The sequence below is a fragment of the Mixophyes fleayi genome, chromosome 3 (assembly GCF_038048845.1).
Source record: "Mixophyes fleayi isolate aMixFle1 chromosome 3, aMixFle1.hap1, whole genome shotgun sequence".
Lineage (NCBI taxonomy): Eukaryota > Metazoa > Chordata > Amphibia > Anura > Limnodynastidae > Mixophyes > Mixophyes fleayi.
In genome coordinates this window covers 185,993,709-186,018,521 of record NC_134404.1, presented here as the reverse complement: position 1 = coordinate 186,018,521, position 24,813 = coordinate 185,993,709, and the positions used below count along the sequence as shown (strand labels likewise).

The 24,813-nt window shown below is 37.9% G+C and overlaps 2 protein-coding genes across 3 annotated transcripts in view; one reads left to right on the top strand and one right to left on the bottom strand.

Moving 5' to 3' along the window:
- Positions 1-24,813, bottom strand: part of SOBP (sine oculis binding protein homolog) — a 177,807-nt gene that overhangs the window by 116,017 nt on the left and 36,977 nt on the right. For both annotated transcript variants that reach the window (XM_075202869.1, XM_075202870.1), the window contains 2 exons: positions 22,005-22,143; positions 6,511-6,705 (listed from right to left, as the gene is read on the bottom strand). In XM_075202869.1, coding sequence (XP_075058970.1) covers positions 6,511-6,705; positions 22,005-22,143 — 334 coding nt within the window. The remainder of the gene's footprint in view (positions 1-6,510; positions 6,706-22,004; positions 22,144-24,813) is intronic.
- The window catches only part of PDSS2 (decaprenyl diphosphate synthase subunit 2), a 306,498-nt gene continuing 294,212 nt past the window's right edge, over positions 12,528-24,813 (top strand). The window contains exon 1 of the mRNA XM_075202873.1: positions 12,528-12,747. The gene's annotated coding sequence lies outside the window, so the exon portion shown is untranslated. The remainder of the gene's footprint in view (positions 12,748-24,813) is intronic.

The window sequence follows — 24,813 nt, the reverse complement described above, 5'->3', positions numbered from 1 at the left end:
TGGCAGCAGCTTCAGCATTAGGAGGAAGTGGGTCTTGATCTTTCCCTACTTTATCCTCCAAATTTTGGTTTTCCATTATATGTAGCACAAGAGAGCGTACCCCTAAGCCACACACACTCGGCAAAGCCTTTAAAAATTATATGCGGCACAGGAGAGTAGCACTGGACTTATACTGCTGAATCAGTGAACTTTGTAATAGCAGTACCACTGGACTTTTACTGCTGAATGTGTGAACTTGGTAATATTGCAGTACCAATGGGCTTATATACTGCTGGATTGGCTTTGCAAATTTGGTTATAATTATTATTTTTTTTAATTTTTTATTTTAATTTTTTTTATAACTTTTTTTTTATTTTTTAAAAACTTGGGAATAATGGGGAAATAACTATGCCCTTAGAAGCACAGAGCACAGGACACAGCACCACTGGACTGAACAGGACACGGCACAGGACCCAGCAGCACTACGGAACTCAGCAGGACAGAGCACAGGACACAGCACCACTGGACTGATACTGCAGAATGTGTGAACTTTGTAATATTGCAGTACCAATGGACTTTTACTGCTGAATGTGTGAACTTGGTAATATTGCAGTACCAATGGGCTTATACTGCAGGATTGGTTGTGCAAATTTTGTGGTAATTAAAAAAAATTAAATTAGTTTTTGGTATTTTTTTAAATAACTTTTTTTTATTTGTTAAAACACAGGGGAATATTGGGGAAATAACTATGCCCTTAGAAGCACAGAGCACAGGACACAGCACCACTGGACTGAACAGGACACAGCACAGGACCCAGCAGCACTACGGAACTCAGCAGGACAGAGCACAGGACACAGCACCACTGGACTGATACTGCAGAATGTGTGAACTTTGTAATATTGCAGTACCAATGGACTTTTACTGCTGAATGTGTGAACTTGGTAATATTGCAGTACCAATGGGCTTATACTGCAGGATTGGTTGTGCAAATTTTGTGGTAATTAAAAAAAATTAAATTAGTTTTTGGTATTTTTTTAAATAACTTTTTTTTATTTGTTAAAACACAGGGGAATATTGGGGAAATAACTATGCCCTTAGAAGCACAGAGCACAGGACACAGCACCACTGGACTGAACAGGACACAGCACAGGACCCAGCAGCACCACTGACCTCAGAAGGACAGAGCACAGCACACAGCACCACTGGACTGATACTGCAGAACACAGCACAGCACAGCACAGCACAGCTCAGCACAGCACAGAACTAAACAACACAGCACAGAACTAAACAGCACAGCACGAGATCTACCAGGACAGAGGACCACCTAACACACCCTCCCTCTACCCTGATCAATGCCCGAGTGAAGATGGCGCCGACTAGCGGGGAATTTATAGGATTCGAGTATCGCGAGATCCGACAACGGGATTATGAGTCAGAGCCTCAGTTTCAGATTTGAATTTGGCGCCAATACCCGGATCTGTCTCGGATCCGACTCGGATCGGCAACGTTCGGGTGGGCTCGGATTTCATAAATCCGAGTGCGCTCATCCCTAGTCTGGACTGTAGCTATTAATCACAGAATCACAGGATCTGCAACTTGTATTACAAACAATGGATAAAGTACAGAGAAAAGACTGCTATACACAGATAAAAATATGATTTTAGTTAAAAATAAATAAACTAATAATTCATTAAAATTTGCTGAGTAGACTACTAAGAGTTAATGTCTGATGAATCTCAATAACTTAAAATTCACCATGTCATAGAATTAGCTGTTCAGTTACAGCAAAAAGTGGTAAGACAAAATCACCAAGCTATTAACAAGCACTCTTCAATACAATTGTGCACTTGCAATTTATGTGCTGTGGCTTGTTCCCATATGCTGAAGTTCCTTACACACAGCTAATATACCTTCAACAGATCATCAAAGGGTAGTTTTGCAGATTCTGTGTCTTCAGTCTGCTTGGTGACTTTGTCCTACCACTTTTTGCTATAACTGAACAGCTATTTCTATGACATGGTGATTTTTATGTCATTGATATTATTCAGACAATTAACTTTTGCTAGTTTACACAGAGCATTTTAATGAATTATTAGTTTATTACGTTTTAAATATATTTTTACTGTCTACAAAACTCTCTTCACTTTTCTTTATCCATTGTTTTTCTAAAACTGCTGAGTGTTTTATTTTTCAAACTTCTCATCTCTCTCATTCATTTCCTTTGCTAGCAACTGTTCACTATTGCCAGTGGGCCTTTATGCAAATGAGAAGCAGAAAAAACATCCAAGTAGACAAGGTAATGACAGTGGTTTATGTCAGTTTTTATTACAATATAAACTGGAAATGTATTATTTGATGTTTAAGACTTTGTATAAATGACAGGTGAATTGTAATAGAAGCTGATTGCCAGCATGAAGTCTGGGCGAAAGGTTTGAATTTCAAATGTGATTTTCAACAGGACTGTAAAGTAACAAAGAATATTATATATAATAACTATTATATGCATGCTTCAATAAGCAGCAACAATATTTGTTGTTAGAGGAAAAAAGGCAGTAGGGAATGTGCACTTGTTTGCTGTTGTATTGTTAATGATCGCTGATAGGTTAATTCATCCCAAAATAATGGTTAATGTAAATCTGTAAAATCAGAGCTCGATATATTCCATTTTATATGTTTCTTTCATGAACAAATTGAGCACTAAACTGTTCAGATAGTTGTGCCTGATAGTATACGTAGCATGAGAGCTTATATGATCTGTATTACATTGTCAATTTTTTGTTGGGTTACAATAAGTAATGTATTTCCCACTGCAACTTATTTATATTTCTGTTTTACTGTGACATATATACTGCTAGCAAACACAGCCACTAGTACCATATAGTAATGGCCAATCTTCAATAACACCTTGTCAAAGGACAATTTGTATTTATTAGTTATAGCTAATGTAATTTGTTGCGGTAATAATACTACTTTGAAGTTATTTATTTAATTATAACAGGTAAATAATTATGACAGATAAGGCATATCCCAACATTGAACTCTGTTTATGGTTGTATATCTCGGGGTGTAATCGGAAAAAACAAACAAGCAACTAGATCTGCCAGTTTCTAAGATGAGAATAACGCAGCATGGAAAGCTCATTATAGGAAAGTGTTAGTGGTCATGTGGTGATGCTAACTAGCAGGCATAGTTTTATTGAAGATGAGACTAGATAATATTCATATTTTTAACAACATTAACTTCTAAATGGAAATCATGTCATATATCATAACATTCCCCAGCATACAGAACAAAATTAGGGGCACTATGCATTTGTCAGTACACAAAGAATAGGAATCAGGAACGTCTTGACAAAATGTAGGTTTCTCTCCATCTTTCTATAGTAGTTGCCAAAAATAGTGACCAAGATTTCTCCAGGACTCATTCTGGCTCAATTATACGACTGGGTACAGTCAGGGACAGTTTGGCAGCAAAAGGCTGATAATGTAATTTACCATAACTACAAACAGAAATATTTTCATACTACAGTACGGTGTAGCTTATATGACCCTGCTCAATACCTCCTAAATACTCATTCAGAGAAAATAATTGCTAAAGTTTGGCCTGACTGGCTTTGTGAAGTCAAGGGGCCCTAGCTACTAAAGTCTTCACTGTCAGCTGAACCTTTGCCATAGAGCAAGTTTATTGTCCCTGAGAAGCTGGGAAGCAGGGGCGGCATTGTTTAATTATATTATTTTGTATATTAATAATTTATTATGTGCTTATTATAAAAATGTAACCATGGGCTAAATGGGTGTTGTACAATTATCATGTATTTACTTTATGCAACTGGGATGAAGTAGAGTTTGCAACCATGAAGAGCTATGGACATTAGATGGGACTATGGCATTAGATAGAAGGATTATGTAGCAGTAATAATTGCCTATGGGAACATACACTGTAAACCTGGCCCTGCACGCAGCTTAGGTATTCACTGACAAGGCCTGGATATAATGTACACTAGAACATGAGTGCTTCTGCATACGCAAGTAAATGGGCATCTATAACATAAAGTGCACACAACTGTGGCATAACATCTACTTGCTCTACCCAACAGAGCAACAAAATGCCTAAATTAGAGTCCTATATGGAAGCCCAACCAAGAAAATGCCACCCAGGCAACATTCTCACAGGAACATTCTTTGATTGAGGCACCAGTCAGAAAAACACTAGACATGACAAAAGTTCTACTAAGCCCTTGTCTTAATGTAATGTTATACGTTTGATTGATTAAAACAGGCATTACTAGCTTAAAATGTAAAAACAATATTTATTACTTTAACATAGCGATTCAGAGACAACATGTACACGAGAGGCCTGTAACCCTTAAACTGTTAAAAAAGGTATAGTCAATATGAGCCATGACCTTCAACAAATACTAAATTTATACCGTCTGATAAGCAAGCCTTCAGTGTGAGAATGTAGCTACATAAGTGAGATATGGGTGTGAGGTTGAACATGTGAAGAAATTGAATATAGCAGTGTATTGAATGGTAACTTTGTGACTGTGTGAATAGGACAACGTGAGAAAGGGGTGTCACCAGTAAGAGATAGAAGGTCATGAGAGAAGAAGAAAGATATAGACACAGGAAAAAAAGGATCCAATCACCATAAAGAGCCCTGATTTTACAGTGTAAAAGAAAACCGTTTTGTAAGTACTGGCAAAGAGCCCAACTAGAGAGGAAATACATAAAGTGATAACATGCAATGGATACCCTAATCATGCTTTAAAAGCTATATTATGATAAACTGCTTAATGCAGGTTATAAATCCTTGCCTTTCAACAAAGAATAGCATAACACTTCTTAAAATGTTCAAAACATAATTTACAATTATAATTTTATTGCAATTAGACCTGGAGTGGACTGAAGCATAAGAACACTAATCACCAAAATGTTTTGCATTCTCAGCATTATATCTGTAAAAATGCTTTAATGTTTTATGGATTCAGATTATACATAACACTGTAGATCATAATTACGTTTGTAAAAAGTGAAAGGCTTAGAAAATAAATATACCATACAAGTAAGAAAATATAGTCCTTAATTTATACCAGGAGGATGAGCTTTTTTGCAACTGATATTGAAAAGAAAACCATAGCTACTTCTGTTGAGTTAATGTAATAATGTTTTAAGCAAACGTCTGGGAAGAGCACACTACAACTGTTCATGTATATACCTGTGGCATTGAATGAGTTGTGTACATGCATGATTACTGATCACCGTACCACAAAAGCCTGGATTTAGTACAAATATAGGATCCCATTTATGCAATGATGACCACATGCTCTAAAGTTATGCCTGCTAAAAATTTTGTTTTATTATCCATACACACAGGTGGTAATTTTAAGCTTTTAACATGTGGTTTTAAAGCCTATTATAAGCACTTTGATACTAGTGCAAAAATAAGCACTTTGATAATAGTGCAAAAATAATGTAAGTACATGGACAAGTAGTCACATATTTCTGGCACACGTTTGGCTGCAATTAGTAAACGCTAGGCAAAATACGGGATCTTTGGGAAACGCTCAATATGTACTTAGTACACTATGCTGCAGGGAAGCTGTGACACATATATATGAACATGCTATCTGCTATAGGGAGGATAATGTACAAAGTTTTGTCCACACTTTTATATACTTTTGCTTTCATCACCCATGTGTTAGAGCATCAATCATTCTATATTATCATGGGATTTTCTTTACTCTCAAACCATACAGCGCAGTTACATTAAGATATAAATCAACAGGGCAGCTTTTAGCTAAGCCTGACATTGTAGAATATTACCTACATAGCATCAATAATTGCTACTTACATGGGAGTTTTAAGGTACATGGCTGTTTCCATTGAAATGGAGAAAACATTTATTTAATCTTTAGCTCCATTTAAAAGCGTTTGTATGTTTTAAAATGGAATGTGGAAACATTCATATTATATCTCCCAACATTATTCCCAGACTAAAACAACACAAAGCATACAAAAAAGGGGATATGTTCACGTGACGTGAGAGTGTGACCAGGGGAGGGCTGACAAATTTTAGCGTGTGGAAGGGAGGGGTAAGACTTGACTCAGCAGCCTTTTTAAAAGAAAAAAAATGCAGGCGGCCCACTGACCCAGCCAGATACCCCCCTGCCCTCCAGCCCAGCCAGCCCCTGAGTGTGCGACATCCCCTGAGGGCATGTTTGGACGTCCGATGTGCTAGGCCACCCTCATCTCCCCTCTAGACTGGTGAAGTGGCAGGCAGTCCCCTCAAATCAGACCTGCCCTGACAAAATTAAGACAGTTGGTAGGTCTGACATTTACAAAAAACAAAATAGAGACATGAATATGCAAATCAATCCCACATTATCACAAGGCCACGACCCTGTCAGAGTCTGGCTCTGTGACAGTGTCGCCAAAATAGGGGCTGTTGGGAGGTATGAGCATACTATGGATACAAATGATTATCTTTTACTAATACATGTGGTGTAAACATAAATAAAACAATTTGTACCTGATGGTGGTTTCATGAATGGAGGAGGAATTAAAGGTACCACGATTGGCATATTTCCATGATTTCCATGATCCTTTGACCCTGCTGGTAGTTCTACAAGCCCATTTCCTGTAGCAAGCCCTGAATAATTTATATTTGTATTGAATGGTGAGATAACACTGTCCTCTGATAGTTTTGGTTTTGGCAAATAATTCTCTGAAATAAAATAAAAACAATAATTAAAAAATGTATTTGTAAGCTTATTATTATTATTCTTATTATCATTATTATAACACAACAAATGCCCCATCTCATTCCATCCCTCCCCTCTTGTTTTCTTGCTCCACCCTCTCCCTCTAAGAAGGCTACCATATGTACAGATATTTGTTTCTACAAAAGGTCACAAATTACGTTTATTATAACAGTAAAAATAACTGAATATATTCCCAGCTGGTGGCCATGAAGACAACTTTCATCCGATCTTACTTACAATTTTTTTTATTACGTTCTTTGTTCTTTAGTCATCTATATATATAAAAGAAGATCTTTGTTTGTGGGCGAATATCTTCCACAGCTCTCAAGGTAAAGCTGCCAAATCTTACATAGTTATTTAGTATCGAAAAAGTAACCTATTAGTACACATAGCAACAATGCGACAGAGCGATAAGTACTGAAAACATAATTTTTGGGTTGTAAATAATTGTTTAACTGTTGTAAGGAAAACTCGAAACTGCACAACACAATTACAACACGACAAAGTATGTTTTCTAAATAGCATTTTTGACCTATTTTCCAAATAATTTGCTCATTTATAAAAACTGCTACACACTACAAATCGGACCTGCATAACGCCGGGTTACCCTGTTAGCTTTATATATTACTTTATTGTTATTATGACAGTTATAAAGCTCCTGAATGTGTGGACGTCTTAATAAATGAATGGTTTTAGTATTCCCAACTAGTAAATGTTAATGAAAAGACACAAGTCTTTTAATCTTATATTTACTTTGATGCTTTTTTGTGTTCATGTCTTTTTTTTTTGTGCTTGAAAATAGAGTACTTTTTCAAAATATGTTTCAAAAGCATTTTTGTATGCATTCTGGAAAAGTAACAACCTTCCTGTAGAAATGCATTGTAAAGAAAAGCACTGAGCAATGATTGCATGTGTAGTTGTGCTGTTTACTATTCACATGAAGCAGCTTGGAAAATGAAGCAGGTATATCCATGCTCCAACATCACGTGGGATATTAAAACATGTGTGCATGCGTTCTCTACACATTAAGCTGAGCAATACAACAGGATAAGAAGTATAACACAAACTGTGAAATATTGCCTAATAACATTGACTGCTTATGTCCAATTTTGCACAATGTATATAATTATTTCTTTTTAACATAAATAAATTATAAAGTCTCAATAGTGACTTGATGACAGTGCTGAGGTTTTCTTATCAGTTGCAACATATGTCCTGGGGGTAAATGTATAAGGGAAGTCTCCCTTTACAAGGCAGCGCCGCTTTAAATTTAAGCGCTGAAGACGCTGAACTCGCCGGAGTTGAAGAATCCGGAGATTCATACATTTACCCCCTGGTATTGTTAATTTGAATCAATATATTGGTTTAAAAGAGTGTAATTACTCCCTCACTTACTGTTTATGACTTTGGTTTACTGGTAATATTTGAGTTTATTTACCCATGTTTAGAACTTTTACATACAAGCTATATTCATGTATGTGGGTTCTGATGTGTCGGCATGAACACAGAGAGGCACTACAGATGGACAAAGAGTAAGATTTCCTTTCCAACTTCGTTTATTTAATACCTTGATCTTGATGGCAAGCTGCATTAGCTTCTCCAAGGAATCCGGAAAGGGGTACTGGACTAGAGTCCTTAAGCTGTTCAGACAAACAAAGGCAGAATTGACTACAGAGGGCAGGATCGTTCCATTCGCTATCAGTGGGCCAGCATCTGACCTCCACACAAAATTCCTCTGCCGTCCGGCACCCTATGTTTAAGAGACCACAAGTGGGGCTCAGCGGAAGCTATGTTGTTAGGGTCATCAAATAACAACCCCAAGGCACTGAAAATGGCATTCACTGTGAGAAGCGTGGGGTTACTTGGACTTAAGCCAAAGGCCCAAGTTTGTGTCTCTCCTTGTAGAAGAAAGATCACAATTTCCAACTTGTGTTGTTCAGAGCCAGAGGAGCAGGGTCTCAGTCAGAAATATAATATGCAATTTCTTTAAAATTGCAATCCCAGAGAAATGATCTAGAAGGTTCAGGTTAGGTTTCGTAAAAGGAGCGTGAGTTTTTGAACAACTTGAGAGAGGGTCTTGATCTGGCTGTCCAGCACCTGAACTGGGCTCGGCTGACTGTCTCCATGAGAACATAATCCTCCAATATTTGGCCGGCTATAATGTTACAGCTTCCCTGAATCCTGTGCAAGCTTTTAGAACAGATACTGTAGCAGCTGTCTTCACCTATAGTAGTCACCTTTCCCGTAGAGATGGATATTCTCGCAGGTAATCAGATGCCCCCAGGACTTACACTCAGGGCAGTAAAAGCTTATTTTGGGGAACGGGTAGCGACGAGTAGGAGGCTGGAGAGCTACTCAAGGGGTGAGCACGAGAAGTAACCAGAGCCAGGCCAGAGTTCAACAGGTCAGAAGCAGACAGGGAGAGTCTCAGTTCGGCTCAGAGGGTCAGGGGCTAACAGCGAACAAGGGTAGTTCAGATAACAGAGCCAAAAGGTCAAGGGCAGGCAGCAAACAAGAATGGTCTGGGTAACAAGACAAAAGGTCAGGTCACAGGTGATCAAACAGCAAAGTACAGATTCACAGCAGGTACAGCAATCTGCAGGGCAAAAAGACGGTATAACCGTCAGGGAGGCTAAGGGCCAATCAGAAGGGGCAGCAAGGAGCACTTCCGCATGAACACATAGGAGGCTGCAATCATGTAATTGCAGTCTCAATCGCGGCCTCAGGTAGGACAAGAGCCGTCGCAGCTAGTGTGGCGGCTTGTAACAATGTTAGCTTGCTTCTTATAAAACCTTTAAAAATACAAGAAAAGGGGAAGGATGCAATGGCAAACATCATGATAATAATAATAATAATCAAATATTTTTACAACAGAACATTCTGACTATATGCATGCAGAGGCTCCATCCAGAATCAGTTCACTGAAAAAAACATCTAGTCTAATTTCCCAATTTAAGAAAACGGTAACCCTGTTTTTTTTTTATTTCCTTTTTGCATTTATATATTGGGAAGAAAGATGAACAATCTTATTTTTATTATATAACCATATCTATGTTTCCTTGAAGGTGTTATTAAATCTATTTTCAGAGCTTGCCCTTCAGTAAAATACCATTATTTTCCTCTCTGTCCCATAATCCCTTTACCCCCCTCACAATCTTATAAATGTGTGAGAATCTTCTCTCAAAAAGCATGTGGCTGGAATGATATAATTAGGGGACGATTATTATTATCATTGGGGTATGGCAAGATCTGGGAGTCCCAAAAATATCACAGCTGGCAATGAGGTGGCAGACCTGACTGCCTAAGACAGGTTACCTATTTGCATTTAAACCCTGCATCTGCCTTATATTTTTAATGCAAATACAAAGTGTGCAATCATATATTAAAATAAAATCAAATCTATTCGATGTATCCATAGCCATTTGCGTTTGTTTGTAGTTGTATTGCGGCATTGATCTTTAAATGTGTCTTACTCCATTTCAGTGAGTTCAAAGAAGGACAGCTCACTTGAAGAAGTACATTCATGTCTAAAGGAACGTATTGAGTACATACCCAGTAGAGGTCTACACAAGCAGTGTAACTGGCGTTGTGCTGTATTTTTCCCATTGATTTCTATTACCCCAGTTCATTTCTACAGCTTATTTATTTAAATGAAGTTTCTACATGTTAACAAAAACTATTGAAATGAATGTGCTATAGAAATTAATGGTGGCTATCAGAATCAATTGGCCACAAAAAGCAATGGAGCGATACAGCACTGGTAATAGTTTTTTCTCATATCAATAGAAATTGAATTAATCTCAAAGCAGGGAGTCCCAGGCCTCCCCTTCAATGGCAGCAGATTGTGCATAACTGAGTGTCTAAGTCGAATGTGGAACTACAGGGGGCCCAGAAAAGAGGGAAACCTAGCAGTGTTTGACTGGACCCCCTCCTTAGAGGCCATCAGCTCCCTCTGTTCCTCCTGAGGCCTTCGCACTATTTTCAAAAGAGCGTGGGGCCTCTTCTGAGCACACATGTGCCCCCCGGGAGGCCTCAGCATCATCAGCCAGGATTTTCAGCATGTGGCTACTAGTTTACTTTGTCTACTTTGGGAGGGGGTGCTTGCTCATTTTAAGCCATACTTTTCCTTAGAGGCACCAACCTCGCACTGACCAGGTTAGGTTTTGTTCCCACTATAACCCCACACTTGTTGTCTCCCTGCATTAGTGGGAAATTGGCCACGCTGTATAGCACTGTTAATGATTTTAGGGCACTTTAAAAAAAAAATGTTTTTATTAATTTACTACATACTTACCAACTTTAGAAAGTTGGTTTCCGGGAGCCTGCCGGGGGAGGTGGACGTGATGGGGGGGGGGGGCGGAGCTCCAAAATGTGCGCCATTTTGGATCCGCCCCCGTGACGTAATGACGCAAACGCATCATTTGACAGCGGGGCCAAATGCCATGATTCACCGGGAATCGAGGTGTTTGGGACCTAATTCTGCCCACTTCACTAGGAAGTGGGGCACTTCCGGGAGATTGCCACATTCTCCCGGGAGTCCGTGAGACTCTCGCAAAATGCGGGAGTCTTCCGGGCATTCCGGGAGAGTTGGCAAGTATGATTTACTAGTGGAGTTTTTTTTCATTAATGGGCTTTCCATGTGCTGGAGACTCCATTGAAATGAATGGACTATTTAAGTGAATGGAAAAGGCTATGTATGGTATGCATCTGCAGGCATTTGCAAACACATACAAATGTGTCTGGCGCATAACGGGTATACCACATCTGAATCGTATATTGGAAGCCTGTGCAGAAGCCATGCATTTATATATGTTTTTACATGCGGTTTGCTTGTTTTTTTATGCAATCCGACTTAAGGTGGCTCATAGTTTGCACAAATGGATAGCATGAAACTCTGTAAAGCATTTGTTTTAATTTCAATAGGAAAAATTATTATTGTGGTTATATACTATTTTGGTTTACTCCTATTCAGTAATTAATGGGGTGCTGTGAGTTCTTCTAATAAGTAGATGCTGCAATTGCTATCTATACAAAATATTTAACCACCAATATACACAAATAGTATTGATAACAGTGACACCTGCAGGCTATAGAATAAAAAAAAAAAGCATGTGTTGATAACCGGCATGAAAACCTAATTTCATTACATATGAATTTCATTTCAGAGCAATTGCATTATGAGCGGTTGTGACTATGCATCTGGCGTCAGCATCTGATTTATAACAGAGAAGAAGCACCTATAAAATTAAAACATTAAGGCCCTTCACAAATAACATATAAAATAAAGAACATTTTAAACACTGCAAACGAGTATGCGTTGTTTCTATGTTGTCTTGATTTATGATTTATGGAGTTATATGAAGGAAACTATGGTAAGTAGGGGGTGTATGGGAAAAAAGGGGGTAGGGAAAAATAAGAAGGTAAAGTTATAGGGTGGGAAAACTTATGAGCTATATGAAGAGGTCTGGAAGCAACTTGAGGACTAATTGGAGGGAGTGTTAACTCTAAAGGATAACAAACTCACACGTTCACAAAAGTAAAAGTGAATTATATGAACGTGAGGTAGCAAATATGGCCCCTTTAATTAGTACACTGCTCCTTTTTTTAAAAAAAACAATTGTTATACATTGCGCCATGTCCAAGCAAATGGGGAAACAGAAGATCTACATAAGTGTAACACTGGTGACCTGAGCCGGCCACACATGTGCGCTAGATATCTCCCCAGCAGGCAGAGAACAGCATCTCCCAGCATGCAGTGGGGAGGAGGAGCTGGTGAAGAAGTCAGTGGAAAAATGGCAGTTGGAGATTCTAGGAGGGCATCAGCTGAAAGAGGAGAAGGAGCATGGAGGAGAGGAGAGGAAACAGTATTGAGCAGGTGCTATGATGGTGATGAGAGAGACCAGCGCTGTATAGACAGAGGAGAGTGCTATAACAGGAGACACTATAAGCTGGGCTGCTGTGAGAGGTCTGAAAAGAGGAGCAAAGAGAGAGAGAGAGAAAGTCTGGTAAGTACCAATGTTTTTTATATTGTTCATATGATTGGACTGAGCCATGTTATTAGTCAGGTAGGGAACAGGTGGGGAGGCCTGAAGAATATTGTATTATGTCTTTTGGTTGGACTTATATATAATAATAATAATAATAATAAAGGTGAAGTGCAGGGACAGTCAGCTAGGGGAAAGATACTGAGTTTAAACCGTGAGAAACTGCACTAACTTTGACATTATCTGCTATGTGTGAGATAGACCTATAACTGCATGGTGAGGAGCCAACTTTTATTAAAGTGATTTTATGCTTACAAGTTTTGCATTCATGTGAAATTGGGATAACAACAGACAGGGAAGAATGCTTTGTCAAATTGCCTGTAAGTAAGTAACTGTTCATTGGAGGAGAGTAATATTGCACAGTGCCACTGTGGGATTATCGGTGCTAAATTCAAGTTGAGTAATACAGGAAGCGGTGACGTTGCTCTGTACTAATTGTCACTGAATGTTTGTTTGAACTGGTAAAGAGTAGAAGTGAACTGTATTTAAACTGCCACTGTATAGAGACTGCAGACCCATATACCTCTGCTTAACATCCAAATGAACTTGTATGCTATGCGTTTACAAAGAGTGTAGTGTATATTGTTAGTGATAGATACCGTTGTTAGAGAGATATTGACAGATAGTTATTAGAAGGTATAGACGTACCTCTCAGCTACATCAGACTAGTGAGGACTGTGTAGATTATATATTAGATACTAATAGGTATTGTCTCAAATTATCTGTGATCATTTGTTTGAACCAAAGTAATTTATTTTTTATATAAAATTTACTAAAAAAAAAAAAACCCTTTAGAGGTCCATGCATCACTAATAAACGTTCCGGTGTGGCTTCTAAAGACCAATGAGGAGTGATAATATTTCCTTTGTGTGTGCCTGTGGTCCAGTGTAGGGGGGCGAAGGATTCCTTTGTCTCTCTCTAGTGTTTCTAACTCCAGAACTCTACCTCACGAGGAGCCTACAGTACTTAGACCAAGGTGGAGGCACTGCGCAAAACTGAATACAAGGTAAAGAGTTCATTTGCAGACAGGACACACAAAGACTAGTACACACACCCTAGCCGAGGAAAGGGGGGTGTTACATAAGTATACCATAGTGAGATACAATTTAGTTATCTTAAATAGCAAGTAAAGCTACTTGGATATTATGAATCCATCATGAGCTATTACTAAGGTAAATTCTATGTGTGAAATAATGGTATGCATACACTTAACTAAATCTCTCTAAAATGCTTTGTGTTCTGTCCTTTAGAAAAAGCAAATATTTTCAAATAGAATGATGATGCTTCTCTATCTTGCATCACTCAAGAACAGGTCAAAATTCAGAGTTTGTTTCATGATCTCCTAGGAACACAGGGACAAAGACGATAATGACATAAAGGAGCAGCCAGCAGCTTCTTACATGTGAACTTGCTGAGTGTTGCTCCTCAATGTCATTGCTACGCAGGGAATATGGCATTTGGCTATGATGTCACAGCCAATCACCACACTTCCAGTCTGAAGAGTCTAGGATACCATCCCCTAACTCCTGTCTGCTAAGGTATGAAATAGCAAAGGTGGGGGCTCAATGCCCAAGAAAGTGGAGTTGTGCCACTTGTGAGTGGAGTGGGGGGCACTACCAATGGTGGTGTACTTCTAAAATGTACTTTGTACTAAATACACGGCTCTGTATATGAGATTGTGTATGTTAGCATTTGTCAACAACATAAAAAGCCTGACTTAATACCTTATCCATCTACCATAGTAGTAAGCAGAAGTTCTCTTCATGGCACATACTGTACCTGTTTTAATAAAATAAAAAATATAAGTTTTACTTAAAGTAACTAAACTACAATGTATGCTAAATAACAAAAATAGGAGACAAAGGGCAATGGGCAGAATTGTGTATGGAATGAGTATGCTAATGAGAACTAAGCCTTACTATTTTGCATAATTATTCCTGAAAGTAAAACTAAAATGTTTTACATACATTTGCCAGCAGACAGCAAAACCAGGTCTGTAGAGTTAACAGTGGTTGGCAATATGGGACTGATGCATTCAGAATAGCTAAGTGGACAGAAGGCCCCTACGGCTAGAAAGAGGTCGCATAAATGAAAGACTGTGAGGACAGCATGGTGTAACATTAACGAGCTGTTTAAAAACCTCAGCAATGCTCTCTGCATGGTAATTAACTTACTTTATGATCCAGCAAGGGAACTTCTGGATAGAGAACATTTGCTTTGGCTCTACAAGCAGGGTCTTGTGCACAAGATATGCAAAGAAGCTTCTGTGTGCTAATGATGTGGAAGCTGTGTACCAGGCTTTGTTCATTAAGCTCATAAACCAGTAGCATTTCTAGATCTGATTAACTATGGCCTTATTACAGTAAAGGACTTAAAACGTCAGTAAAAATGTAAACTTGATAGTATGTCAGACTTACTACAGATTATGCTGCACCACGCATGCAATAGAAAATTCCAAAATGCATGAATGCAAAATTCTGATAATTGCTGTTTACTAGTTACAAAAGCTGTTAAAAAAATATCTCATCAGGTTTCCATTTATTTTAAGGGTAGCACACCTGGCAGCTGGCTGTTATATTGTTAGTATGTATGTGCTTAGATAACAGCAGACATCCTGTTAGGTTTATGGGTGTCATAAATGTATCAATGTTTCTAGTTATGGAGGACTTAGAGCAGCGTTTAGGCTCATGAATAAAAAAACAAGACAAATCCCACTCACATAAGTGGATCCTAAACTAACCTAGGCAACTTCTACCCAACCTCATAGTGGCATTTCTCCATATGGCTAATTAATATACAGGTAATGATACATTTCAAAGGGCAGAAGCTGTGGAATAGAGCTGCAGAATAAAAAGAAGTAAACCACAGAAGCTATTATATAGTTATTATTATACATATGATAGTCCTCTTTTGACATGCTGGACTGTGTCTTATTGGTGGTTGTGGGCTAGAACAGACAGACAGAAATGCTTCTCTTAAATTTAGTTTAGTTTTTAGGGAGGATATGGATCTCTTGTTAGTTCACATGCATTGTGTTTAAGAAAGTGGCAGCTCCAAGAGTGTGTATGGGGTCTGATTAAGGGTTCGAGAAACCCTGGGCTAATACACTCATGGCGCCCCTTGGCATTCCACGCCAGGCTAATATATGGTAAATAAAAACAAACTCGTTCTATATTTATAATATGGCTTCCTTCACAGTCCCATCCCCCCCCCCCCCCCCCCCACCAAAATTTATGTTCCCTTGTTTTTCGAAACTCAACTCCACCTTTCTTTATAACAAAGGGTCACGGCATCTTTGTCACTCACTTCATCAAAATCAGAACTGTTTAGCAGATTGGAGGCATGAACGAGTGCTGAGGGTGAAGATGTGGAGGAGGCTGTCACACCTGCGGCAGTCGCCATCTTTGCCTCTTCTACTCACTTATGCTCAAATGCCTGCTCAAGGATGACTCGTTGTCTTCAGCCTTCACTATGGGAATACGTGAAAATTAAAAATGTATTCCATTTTTCTTCCAATTTTTTATTTTATTTTTGAGAACAACTATTCTCTCATATTTTAGAATGAATTTCAGTTTATACCTCTCCCAGCCACAATTCTGCCCCCTGGGTGCACTACTAGTTTGCAATGGTGTCTCCTAAGAGTAGATAGTAGGTGTGCATAGTGTAAGGTGTTTTGCATGACACATTGATTGCTCTTTGTAAATGAGGTCCATTGTGATACAAAAGTAAGGCTGTGTTTTCTTTTTCTGTCAAACTACACTACATGTGCACAGTTTATTACAACAAACAATACAACAATTTAAGAATAACAGTTTAACGTTATTTTAACTCATGTCTGGTTTTAAGTAAGAAACTCTATGCACTGTAATATGGAAAAAAAAACATATTAAACTTAGCTAATTGTTAAGAGAGAATGATTTGTCAAGTACGGAACAATCCAATCAGTGATGTCTTTAGCAGCCATTTTTCCCCTAAAAGACAAACAGTTTTACTTCTGAAAATCAATGCATTTCAGTCAGGGAGAATTGACTCTTTTTGGGAGTTGCGAAAGTTATTGCTGTGAGGCCACCACTCAGAATCAACTTATTCAAGCTAGTAGGCAATTTTCAAATCCTAATACATAGTAAAACAACCGTCTGTTCTGGCGGTGGTCAAATAATGTGCCCTAAAACCATATATTTTCCCCATGTTTTATCACCCACTGAACCACCTATGATTACTTAATGTATACACTGGTGCAGGTTTTACCTTACATTATAAATGTAGAATACACAGACATACACTTGGGGCTAGATTTACTAAACTGTGGATTTGAAAAAGTGGAGATGTTGCCTATAGCAACCAATCAGATCCTAGCTTTCATTTGTGTAGTGCATTCTACAAAATGACAGCTAGAATCTGATTGGTTGCTATAGGCAACATCTCCACTTTTTCAAACCCGCAGTTTAATAAATATACCCCTTGGTATTAAATCCTTGTACTCCATTTTGAAATAAATATCAAGAATATCTGCCAAAGTTCAAAGGAATATATAGCTTCCCCTTCCTCAAGCTCTTCTTATGTCTGTTAAGGTCATACTTGAGTTTGAAAGGTAAGGCACCTCAGAGCTATGCACACCAGAATACAGGTCCAAGCGATCTCTATATGTAAGCATTATGACAGTAACAGGACTTGTAACTAATTCAAGATATAGGTTTTTGTGCATGACCAACAGATATGTGAAAACGTGAAAAGTGTCCCCAGAAAAAGAGAAACAGTGATTGCAGTAAAGTATTAACGTGACTTTTCTATTCTTTATTGCATAAAAAGTTGTTTTTGGGTAGCAACAATAACAGTCTTGTTCTGATAGAACAATTTCGGGATGATTTGCTACATTTGAAATCATTCAATGCTTATGAATTTAACAAATCATTAAGTAGATGAAAGTGGATAAAGTTACATATATGTGAATTAATTATGAGTCAGGAATAATTGGAAATGTTTGCCTCTCTACCTGCAGTGTAGTAGACAGATGTCTGCTGCATTGCTGAGTCCACTGACCGGACACAATGTGAGAACAATGTGGGCAGGTGCAGTGGCTATTCAATCAAGTGGCGCCTTCATTACACACCTCACTCTGCTCTCACACAACGTCAATATTTACCTGTGGCCTCAGTCTTCTTCTTCTGGATGCCTGAACAATGTATTCCTTCCGTGCCACTTTTAAGGTACTGTACTGTCTGCTACATGGTTTGGCACACCCGAAGATGGAAACTTGTAAAACGTTCAATTCCAATTTAATAAAACATTTCTTCACCATAAACACTGGGCTGGAATATTATGTGCCATTATACTGAAAACATATTTATTTAAAGACCTCTGTATTGTCCTATAATCAGTTTAGCTGACCCATTATAGATGATTATCCCATTTATATTCCCTTGCTCATAAAAAAATCTAAAAATGTCAAACTGTAAACCAGGGGGTAAATGTATGAACCTCCGGATTCTTCATCTCCGGCGAGTTCAGTGTCTTCAGCGCTTAAATTTAAAGCGGCGCTGCCTTGTAAAGGAAACTTCCCTTTACAAGGCAGCGCCGCTTTAAATTTAAGCGCTGAAGACACTGAACTCGCCGGAGATGAAGAATCCGGAGGTTCATACATTTACCCCCAGATGACTTAAGCAGCGGTCGAAGTGAGAGTGTATAGAGTGGTATGTCATACTGCCACTTCTCCTACTGGCTTCAGTATAAAACTATCAAATTCCATTCACTTACATTTCCATTACATTTTTCATACCGCCACATCTAACTTACCTTACCATCACTTCTAAATGTCTACTTCAACCACTGCTTTTATGTGTGATTTTTCCATTTGCACATAATACATGCTATGCATATACTGTATAACTAGGGTTGTAGGAAGCCACCAAAATTCTGTTTTGCAATGATTTATCCTAATTTCATTCAGCTCAAAATTATTATTATTTTTTTTAAAAAGCAGATATACTCCCCCTCAGACTTACTCAGTGCTGGTCCCGATTTCAAAAGCCAATAGTTTTTAAAGTAAAGAAAATGAATAAATAATATAAAAAATGTGGGGAGCAAAAAGTACTATTGTGCCCTTGTTTAAATGGCCGATACAAAGCATACCCGGTAGCAGCAGCTCTACCTACCTAGTTTCCCATTGTGCCGTTGGAGATCTGTCAGCTCAGTCAAATTATTGAACTAAGAAGCAGTGAGTGAAATAAGTGAACTCTAAATACAGTTTTTCTTTAGAATACAATTCAGATTGCTTACCCTCACCTACAAATCTCTTAACAGTACCACCACTTCATACATCTCAAACCTCACCTCACACCCTCTTAAATCTACCTCTGTCCTGCGTCATGCCTCATCTCTGATAACCACCTGTCACCCCCGCCTTAAAAATTGTTCCATGACATTACCGCAGCTAATCAAGACTCTCCTCCAGCCTTCAAATCTTTAAACGGTCTATAAAAACTCAAACTCTTTATTAACACTTACCTTATCCCTACCTATATTACTTATACTTACATAGATATATCCTCATAACTGTCCCAATCTCCACTCTGAGACACATTAGATGATATTAGTCAGGAAAAAAAAATCTTACAGTTAGTGGTGACATACTGTATATGTAGGCTGGGATTTAATAGCTAACTAGGGTGATGATCATGTGACTGACTTAAATCATAACCAACCTTTGTGATGTCACTCAGCTTTGGTATAAAAGTCTCTGCTTGGTATTGAACACTCAGTTATCAGCTGAGTGTGAGATGTGTGTTATACACATGCATACATATACACATATTGTTTATTGCTGTGACTGTCTGCTGATATGGTATCTTGAGGTCTAAGGTAAGTGTATTTTAACCTAATTGTTATATGAATATAAGTATAGTGTGTACAGATAACACTTTCTCATCTTAATATAGTTAACACCTTCATCCTAAAGGGAATGCTCCCAGACTATTAAGCTTAAACGGTTCCATTAAATATTGTGAAGTGTTTAAAGCCAAAGAATTACACTGCCACTGTAATCAACGAATGCAGATTGAGGATTTGGGGAGATGGACTTGCAGCCCATTTTTGTAATTATTTATTTATTTATTGTATTTTACACAGTGCTGGTTGATTAAGCTAGGGGCCTAGACGGCATAGGAAATAGTGGCAGGGCAGTGGTGTTCCAGCAGTCTATTGCTACCTTGTAAATTGGGATGGGGGGTGTTGCACGATTCTCCTGTGGGTGTTTATTCAGCAAGTTTTCGGTGCAATATTACCAACTCCCACATTAATACGCTGACTACAAATCTCTGAAATATCGCAGAACTTTAGCATTGGTCAAATCGATTACATATATCATATTTCCTACATGTTATAGCTTAGGAGATGGTGGGGTCAGATGTGCATGGATTTGGTGGGTGAAAGCAAAAATGGGCTGGACCTACTTACCTGATGTGTAGAATAGTAAATCTAGTAGATCTAGAAATAGTAGATTGTGACACATGGAATAGAGGATAAACCCCCATATAACATTGTTGTCACAATAGTAAAACAATAGTATTTCATGTAATATATAAATAATGAAAGTCAAGTAAATAGAAGCATGGAAGATTTAGAGAAAATAAATATTTTCTAGCGACAAGACCAAGGTAGTTTAGAGAGTTGTTTAGAGATGTTTATAAGTACAGCAAAAATACAAAATTTATATATATTCGATGTTAAATATAGTTATTATTAATAAATGTAATAACTGCAGACATAACCATGGAGACACATAGTTAAGGGACATAGATGTACCAATGTAATTTATATAAAGTACATGACCTTACATGCCCACACATGTTAAAGAGGAATAATAATTAAACTTTAAAGGCCAATGATCATATCATCTCCATGGCAGCATATTTTTTATTAAGGGAATATTATAAATAATTTGAGGTAAATTATTTAAAGTGGGCAACTGATGTCATATTTTACCTTTTATATAATGACAGTTGTAAAGTGTATCTCCACAGTAATGTAACAAAAGAACTGCATACTGGGCAGCACATAGTAAATTAATGGTAGTCCCCCCAGCTGCCCGTACCATTTGATAAAACGCTTTAGATATGTTATGGACAGTGTTAAGTGGACATTTTTTTCTAATTGGCTCTCATCCTGATGCATAGGATTATAAGTGTTAAAGCTTCTTTAGCAAAACATCCATTTGCTTAAGTGCTGTGGTCGAAAAGATTACCACTGCTGTTTAATTCACTAAAGACATTAGGACAATGGTCCTATTTACTTCACACATGTTTAAAGTTAACCTTTCCCCTATTCTATTTCACTTATAACACATCAGTCCTAATCTTATGAGACCATTTATTATCAGTCTGTGTTCCTGAGTTCTGTTAAATGTGATGGATAACAACACAAATCTAACAGAAGAATGATGTGAGTATTTTGTAACAGCATATGAATGAATATTTCAGATAACTACTTATCAATATTTAAAACAATCCAACCTAAACTAAAATGTTTTGTTTGGGTGGAGATGAAGGAAAACAAAATCATACTGACATTGCAGGTTCCATTCCCTGGACCTGCTGGGACCCCCAATGGCCCATACTGTCCATTCATGCAGCATGGTGGCCTAGTGGTTAGCACTTCTGCCTCACAGCACTGGGGTCATGAGTTCGATTCCCGACCATGACCTTATCTGTGTGGAGCTTGTAAGTTCTCCCTGTGTTTGCGTGGGTTTCCTCCGGGTGCTCCGGTTTCCTCCCACACTCCAAAAACATAATGGTAGATTAATTGGCTGCTATCAAATTGACCCTAGTCTCTCTTCTCTCTCTGTCTGTGTATGTTAGGGAATTTAGACTGTAAGCTCCAATGGGGCAGGGACTGATGTGAATGAGTTCACTGTACAGCGCTGCAGAATTAGTGGCGCTATATAAATAACTGATGATGATGATGGAAAGCCACCAGCAAGAGTCATCAACACCTTCTCAGACTGCTTGAAACAGACCAAGTGGTAAGTATAGAGAAGAGAATGGTGTATGGCCGTTACAGCCGTTGGGGACTTTGGAGGATCAACCCAATGTAGTCTTCAAGGTAAATATCTATTCATTTTATTTAAACCTCTATATCTCCACCCAAAACTATTTTTTTTTTTGCGTTGAATTATTATTTAAGTCATTTAGAAGTCACTTATGATAAACATTTCAAAGAATTACCTTTGAGAACAGAAATATGCTGCCGTCCCTCCCCATCTGGATGGTAATTCTTGAAATCAATATCTTCTCCTTCTTTCAGCTCCACCTTGTCATAGCCATACCAGCCAAGAAGCTCATTCATGGTATTTTCAGCAAAGTTCTGAAAAAGAATAATTGCCCAATTATTAGAGTGATCAATAATAATCGAAAGAGATGTATTCAGACATTCAAGAAAATAATGTGATCCATGATTGCCTAGTTTGCTCGGTTTTCTTAGCATTTTATAGATATTATAAGTTCAGAGTAATTGAGGGTGTTGTGTAGTTTTGTAAGTACATATAACACAAGTAATTGAAAGGCAATACATTTGTCAGTAAACTATGGTGGTAATCACTGCAAGTGGTTAAGGCTCTATTTAAGTCCTGAGAGACAAATTGAATTTCTTTAGCTGACAGGATCTAAGTACTGGTGTAGTAGCTTATTGTAACTAGCTTAGGATTTTAATATGTCATTTATTCAGTTTTTATGTCTCTTTTACTCTTTTAATTTTTTGTATTTAAAGATTGTGGGAAACATCAGCCTTACAAATTCAGTGATAGAAAACAAATAATAAGGGGTCTATTTACCAAAGTGTGATGAGCCATAAAAATAGTGATCTGTAAAATGGTCAGTGCATACTTTATGAAGGGTTCAACGCAGGAGAAATCATTTTTCCTGCCGAAACCCATTTAACTTTTCAGATCATAGACCCCATATATCAATAAGGGGACTGCGAAGTTCTCCAATCTATTAAGGATGGCGTTACCTGTCATTTTCAATGAGATCTAGCTGAAGCTTTTCCAGTGCCTGTCACAGCACTTCCACTATTCGCTGTCAGCGTTAGGCTGCCAATAAATAGTAAAAATAGTTTGTGGAAGAAGGGGGACTTCACCGGAGCTCCAAGAGCAGCACCGGCATGGTAAATTACACCAGCGTTCATTATGCATCGTTGAATCTTAATAAATAAACCCCTAACTGAGGAAAAGGTGCACATTCAGTTATATTACTATAGCATTTAGTGGCATCCTGTGTTTTCTCTTTTAATGGTATTATGGTTATTTCTAATATCTGTAATTGTAAGGGAAAACTGTAGATAAGCCTCATGTCAATAGGTACAATATATTTTCCCTCTTAAAACAGCTATTGAAGCAGGGTAACAGACCTTTCCTACATCCTTTCAGGAGGAGGGAAGAAACCATATACTTTATCTCCATCGAAAATACCTGCCTCCTTCAATGCTTGCTGTTAAGGCAAAACTTCTATTTTTTGGCATCATGCATATATGTATGAGCGAGTTTATGCTAAAGTCTATATATTGTCCTACCTCTGTTTACAGGTTTCTTGTTTTAGCTGACACTAGTACTCCTTTGTGTATTACAGTTCAGCATAAATAATATATTCGGTAATGTATAGAAACATGTAATTGAGTTCTAGTTGCAGACATTTTGTTCTATTAGTTCATCTACTATTTGGTTGTTTGGTTTTATAATTCGGCAGTCATAGTTAATCAGTAAATTAGGGAGCCCATCAAAAATCTTGGAGCCTTCTACAACCTGCTAAGCAGGTAGGTCTCTGTCTGTCCCACCCCTAATTTTGTTGATCACAATATAGGCCTTGCAGGGGGTTATACATAATAAATATTATACAAAGCAGACCATAATCTGGTTGCTAGAGTTTAAAACAGACCACCAGTCTGGTGGTTAGTGTAAGGCAGGACCTCTAACCTGGTGGCTAGTATAGGTTAGGAACCCTAATATGGTGACTAGTGTTAAGCAGGCCACCAATTTTATGTGTAGTGTCATGATCTCCAATTTGATGACTAGAATATGACATGACTATCAATCTGATGGCTGTTGTATGACAGGACTTCCAATACTCTAGTGAATTACGGGACATCAAATCTAGTTGCTAGTGTATGGCAGGACCTACAACCTGTTGGCTAGTGTATAGCAGGATCTCCAATATGACTGCTAGCGTGTAACAGCCTCTACCCCAATAAACTCACATTATTCTGTTAAGAATTGGAAAAAGATTTAGGTTCCTAACATTGGTATATAAAGATGGCTGACAAGGTCACTCACTAGGAGTCTGCAATGTCAAGTGATTAAAGGACACTGCAGATTCCTATTGGGCCTTGGGAGTGAATCTTGGACAGCATCCATATTGATTTCCCAAAACAGAAAAAAATACTGGTTTATAAAGGAGATATGTCTCAGCAAAGTGGTGGTCCCCATACATAAAAATAGATCTATTGTACTTCTACGGAAGCCCAGATTTAAATTCTATAGTAAAAACAAATAAAATATTACAAAAAATGTACAGGATTAAAAATGTGATATGATTCATATGATAATCAATACAAGTGCTCTCACCGCTAGCCATATTGCAGGAGGCTAGCAAAATATAAAAATATTTGTTGCTGTGTTCAGAATCCAGCTTTCCTAAAGTAATTATTCAATCACACAATATGCTTAACTTAAGTTTATTTTTTCACAAATCCCTATGAAAACCATTCATATGTAGCCACATATATATTTAATATAACATGTAAATAATCCAGAAACAGTATGTGAATTAATCCTGTATGACAGCAATTCTCTTTATTGGTCAAGTATTGTGCCTTTACAATCACAATTCTATTTATTAAGCTGTTGAGAAAAGTGTCTAGACATACATTAAAATCCTTCCCCTGATGTAGTTTGAAATTACTCAAAATGCTTCTTTTACATTTGACCTATATGTATTGAAAAAAAAGTAGTTCTCTGTTTGGAGATTGTTTCATAATGTAGCG